Raw genomic sequence first — 6,121 nt, 5'->3', positions numbered from 1 at the left:
CCTGTAAATGTCAGGATTCAGTTACGGATGTTCGCGGAAAGCCGCCTCTGCCCAGGAGCCTCCCTAAGTTGCAGCCGCCATCGTTGGCTGCTAGCCACGCCCCCATCATCAATATTTGTTTACATTTCAAAATGGTCCAGGAATGACAGAAACACCGGCTTCCCATGTGAATGTATGTACATGCACAGTCATAGCAAATTATCTCAATGTGAATACTATCTACGCTGAGAAAAAAAAAAGATAACACTTTAAAATGAAAAACAGTGTCGAAGATTGTCTCAGTCTGTCATCCACTGACAGCAAAAACTCTACAATTCACAGCACTTTTGGCAATTAACTCAACTTGCAAGATTTATGTTACTTCACCAAAAGAGAATGTTGAAACATCTAGAGAATATGCAAATACTGCCTTATAGGTACTAAGAATGCATTTTATTTTTCAGGTAACAAATTTGAGCATTAGACAAGTGTGTAATTTCAAGAGAAAATGGGTATGTATACATAATTTCAAAATGTCTTTTATTTACAAAATCCTGTGATGATATACTGCTAATCGTATATTTCTCTTTATTTTTAGATTTCATGAAACTTCCCCTGGACCAATGGGACGAAGGTCATGTTAGTACTTGGTTGCAGTCAATTGGAATAAAACAAGCATACATACAGAAGTTACATCAAGAGGAAGTTGATGGTCGTGTTCTGAGAAAAGTAGATGAATCTTTTCTGAGCAGGATGGGCATGAGAAAAGGACCAATCAAGCAGCTTTTTGAAGAAAGAAATAAACTTCTAGAAAATCTGCAAATCAATGCTCGGTCAGATTTCCAGAAAGCACGTTCAGAAATTTTTCAAACTGAACCTCATGAGAGGCAGACGAGAAATTGGGAGAAAAAAGACAGTTCTATTTCAAAGAATGTTTCAAAACCTATTGAATATCAAAACAATGATACTCAGGATAGTGGGACCAAAGATATCCAAAACAGTTTTGACCTTCCTATAGCATCACATGTAGATATTCAAAACAAGGATGAACAGTATAAGAAACAACACGTAGGTTCACAAGTGAATGACAGTGTTGATGAAAAAGTGAAAACTGCAACAAAATCTTTAACGGTTGCCAAATTTCGACCATTTGGAAAAGATGACATTACATTTAAGTATGTGAAAAATACAGTCCTCGCTCTACCTGAAACTGGAATAATAGATATGATTACCCCTTGCCATGAATACAAATCATTTTTGAATGCTGCTAAATTTGATACCAGAACCAAAAAGTCAAAATTTGCAAATGAGATTTTTCGTTTTGGTTCTGCATGTATGAATGTTCGTACAAATGTGGAGAAGCGTGGCTCAATGGTTAGAGCGGCAGACCCTGATGCAGATGTCTGGCCCGGGACCAGGGTTCAATTCCCGATGCGGCAGGGTCTTGGGTCTAAATGTCCGCGGGCTCGATAATTCTCGCCTCGGTGCCTACTCTAACCATGGGTTTCACTCTGCAACTCTGGGCAATAGCTTGCTTAATCTCCACAACGGCCCCTTCAGCGCCGGGGATGCCTGGCTTCACCTTGGAGATGCCCAGAAGGGACCATCTCACAGGGAAAGCCAGGAAGGGTTCCCCAGTGGTATACAGCGCCAGGACACTCCGAGATGGAGTCACAGTGCGCTTTACAAGTATACACATTTACAAATGGCACAATGCATTTTGGTGTAGTGGACAGCATAGAACATAAGGAGTTTAAGCATGGACAAATTATTGGTTTTCCAGTAAATGACAGGAGCAATTATGTTGATGCTTTGGATTTAACTGAAAATTGTTTTGCCACAGAACTGGAAGCTGTGAGGCATTGCATTCACCCTCCTAAATTTATTGAAGTGATTGAGAAAGACATGAAGGAACAACGCTTTGTTATTGAGGTTGATATTGAACCACTAATTAGCATAGTAAAAGGAAAGATTTTTCAAGTACGTCTCGTTACTTTTGATGCTTCAAATAAGCTCACTTATGGCAAGCAAACTATCTACAACAGAGTGGGGGCGAATTCTGTACCTATCAAATCTGATGATCACCTTGCATTTTTCAATGGCATGCATGAAAGGGATTCAAGGCGAGAAAAGGCTGAAAAATCCAAGCATGCTGCTGACAATGATCACCCAGAAATTTTGGGCCGAAAATTGACTGTCCTTTTAACTGATGGCAAGAAGTCTATGGCTGACTCATTGTGGTACATACTTGTTACAAATAAATGTACTAAGGAAGATTTGCAACATATTAACTTTTTAACACGGATGAACGTTTTCTGTGTTTTTGATTTTGATGCAAATTCTAATATGGCAGGCTTATGTAAAAAATACAAAGAACACCATGCAACAAATCTTCATTCCCTCCAAAGCTACTCTATTGAAGGTGGAGTAAGTGTAAGTGAATTCAAAAAACACATGCTCTTGTTTGACCAAACTAGCTGGATATTTTGCAATGGGAGAAATGATTATCTTGGAGATGACAAACCTTGTGATGAAAACACTTGGATAAAAACTAGGAGGAAATATCTAAAGAAAGCAGTTTCACTAATCTGTGGTGAAATACTTCCAAAGGGTTCTTTTGTTGTGTTATTTCTGTTGTTATCTCGAGTCAAAAAGCCAATAATTGACACTTTTCATGAATTTTACACAGAAATGGATAACATTATTTGCATTGCAGAATCTAGAGAAAATTATGAGGAATGGGCATCTTTAGCACAGGCCTCCTGTCCTATTGAGAGACTAGGTGAGATGAGTATTGTTGGAATGAAACTTAGTCATGTAGATGCTACAATTCAAACCATGCTGCCTTCAAATGTTTTAACAAAGCATTTGCCAGTTATCACAAAAGGACTGTGTTCACTGACAGCTGTGGAGGAAGAAAAGTTATGTTCTCTTGAAATATTATGTGTTGATGAATGCAATAAATATAAAACCTGACTTCTGGAGTCCAGAAAAAGTACATGAAGTAGAAAGTACTTTCTATCAAGGGGGAAAAGTAAGCTGGAACAACTTTTGGCTTGCTGACAAAAAGATATGTGGAGATGTTATTGAGCGAGAGGCATGCAAAGAGGTCCAGGATATTTTAAATGACGTTTTGCACGGAGGAAAAATTAAGCTTTCAATAGCCAGAATAAAAATATTTCATCAGCCAGGAAGTGGTGGTAGTACTGTTGCACGTCGGGTTCTCTGGAAAAACAGAAAGGAGTTAAGATGTGCAGTAGTAAAGACATCATTCTCATTCACAACAGTAAGTGAACACGCTGTTAAATTCAGAGAATATGAAGAAAAAGATAGCAGGCACTGCCTCACAGTCCTCCTCCTTGTTGAAGACTGTGACGAAGAGTATCTAGATGATTTACGTCATGACCTAGGAGATGCAATGGCGTACAAAAATGTTAATCCTTTGAAGCCATGTTTTATCATAATGAGCTGTAAAAGGTCTAATGTGCCTGAAAAGCTTTGTAGAGCTTCTCCACTTGAAACAGTTGCAGTCACTCATAAATTAACAGATGAGGAAAAACAACAGTTTGCCAGTAAGCGTACTCAACTTGAACAGCAGTTTAACTGCAAGCCAGAATTTATCTTAACTTTTGTTTTAATGAGCCAAGAATTTAATGAACAGTATGTGAAGAACTTTGTAAAACACTTATTGCAGGGAATTGATCACTCCCCTCTTGTAACAAGTCTGATTCGGTATGTTGTGCTTCTGAATTCCTATGTACAAAATTCATACATTTCATTATCACACTGTGAGGCTTTTTGGGGAATTGGTGCATACACAACAGATGAGAAAGACAGAGTAAGAACGTATAATTTTAAAAACAGTGTAAGTGAGCAAGCAAGACTCATTTTCATTGAATTGCGAGAAACTACCACCTGGCTCTCATCAATTCATATTATACACCCCCTTGTTGCTAAGCTAATTTTATATCAACTTTCCGGAAATAGGCATCAGAGTCAAATTGCTATGGATCTTCTGCAAGAAAAGGTTCTTTTTAATCATCGATTTGGACGGGAAGAATTTATGAAGCTAATCAGAGATTTATTTCTCCGACGATACAGAAAAAGTAAAGGTGACAACGTGGACAGCTTTTTCTCTCCGCTTATCGAGCATATTTGTGATACTGAAAAGGACCTTGAAGCAGCCATTACTTTGTTGCAAGCAGCTTATGAATGCCTGGGGAAAGATCCATTTGTTGCTCAGCAGCTTGCCAGACTACATTACACAAATGGAAAGTTTAAAGGTGCTCAGTACTGGGCAGAGGTTGCCAAATCTCATCTGCCGCGAGATTCATTCATATTAGACACAGAAGGTCAAGTGTACAGAAAAAAGTTTCATGCTGCCATAGAAGAAAAAGGAGAGGGGAAGGTTCTTACTGCTGCTGAATCCACAGAAATCATAGAGATTGCCCTTAAAGCAATGGAATGTTTCAGGGCTTCAGAAAAGGCTTCAAAGTCAGAGGTGGACTGCATGAACAACAGTGGTTATTTTGGAGAGGTTAATGTTGGATGTAGGCTGTTGCAACTGCTTTCCTCAGTAGAGCCAGTCAACAGAAACAAAGAGAGAGAACATAGACTAAAAAAACGGAGTGGAGCTAGTGACTTGATAGATTATCTCAATGAAGATCATATTCCAGAAGACATAAGAGAGCCATAGCACAAACTCCATGGCCGTCTGAAGGGATTGCGACAGAACATCTATAACGCCCTCGAATGGATTTCCGAAGATCTTAGTTATTTTCAGACTGATAAAAATGATGACGAAGAACAAAACAATAAAGAGGATGATGCAGTTCATGATCCAAGAAAATGGTTCATCAGGAAATCCAAAGTATGTGCAAGATTCTTCAGTTTAGACTTCCTTTCACAGAAAAAGAATATAGGGTTTGAATCTCAAGCTTATCTAACACCCCTTGTCAGACGCATGAACATTTACAAATTTGGTGGTGGGGATTTCACTAGGATTCTTTCAATGCTCTCAGATTCAAAAGACAACAGATCAGTCCAAAAACTTGAACAAATCATCAGCCTGTACCCAGGAGGTCCACAAAAAGACAGTCTTGATGACAATGATCTTATTAATTACATATTATCTCATATTACACTTGCATGTCTTTCACCCATGTCTTCGAAACTCATAACATTTTCAAAACTAAGAGAACTTAGCAAGAGCTTTTTTAGAAAAAGAAAGATGCCTATTCCAGCAAGTGTACATTATTTGCTTTCATTACTCTACTGGTCTGACGAAGCAGAAGACAGAGACGCAAGTCCAGAAAAAGACACAATTTTGATATCGGCCCTTCAAACGCTGAAACGTCTGTATAAAATAAAATTTAAAAATGTTCCCTCAAGAAAAAAAAGAATATATACACACTTTTTCCTTGGAAATGGAAATGGGTTAAACAGGGCTGTACACAAAAGCAAGATTGAAAAGTGGCTTAGCTGCCCGTTATTTGAAAGGCGATTAAAATGGCTAAATGGAGATGTATGGAAAGCAGAAACAGTTACAAAAGTTTTAAAAAGAGTAAAAGGGTGGACAGAAGATAGAAAAGTATTTGTTCATGGCCACTGCCAAAAGAATATTATTCCCATTGTCCCCTTGCATTTTGCTTCAGTGCCTCATGGAAATGAAAATGTAACATTTTATCTGGGATTTTCATTTAATGGACTAGTTGCATTTGACATACAAGTTACAAAGTAAAAATATGTTCCTAAAGTGAACAAGAAGTTTACCCTTGTCCTTTATCAAAGCTCTATCTAGACACGCTCTCTTACCTTCTAACCAGTGTCAATGACTTCCTTACTAAAGGCATCTTCCCTAAAGCTCTCAAAGCCACCAGATCCTCCTACTCCTATGAAACCTACACTAGAACCTGATGGCCTTGCCAACTACTGGCCCATCACTCACCTATCATTCATCAGCAAGTTCATTGAAAATGCAGTCTATGTGCAACTCCATGATCATCAGTGCTAGCCATCCACCAGTCTGGTCTCTGATCAAGCTGCAGCACGAAGACCATTACCTTACACATCGTAGTTGATGCCTTCTTAACCACAGATGAAAATGACGCTTGCTTCCTGATACTGTTGGACATCTCAGCTG

General features: G+C 38.6%; 1 protein-coding gene across 1 annotated transcript; it reads left to right on the top strand.

Moving 5' to 3' along the window:
• Window positions 1–441: 441 nt before the first annotated feature.
• On the top strand, window positions 442–5,719 carry LOC147702255 (sterile alpha motif domain-containing protein 9-like). Its single transcript, XM_086928769.1, is given in 4 exon segments — window positions 442–491; window positions 578–1,342; window positions 1,670–2,940; window positions 2,942–5,719. Coding segments are annotated over 4 exon segments (4,818 nt in total). The 5' UTR covers window positions 442–487.
• Window positions 5,720–6,121: the final 402 nt, after the last annotated feature.

This window comes from Lissotriton vulgaris, chromosome 7 (assembly GCF_964263255.1).
Source record: "Lissotriton vulgaris chromosome 7, aLisVul1.2, whole genome shotgun sequence".
Lineage (NCBI taxonomy): Eukaryota > Metazoa > Chordata > Amphibia > Caudata > Salamandridae > Lissotriton > Lissotriton vulgaris.
The sequence above is the reverse complement of the archived record's forward strand: the minus strand, read 5'-3'. Positions and strand labels throughout refer to the sequence as shown.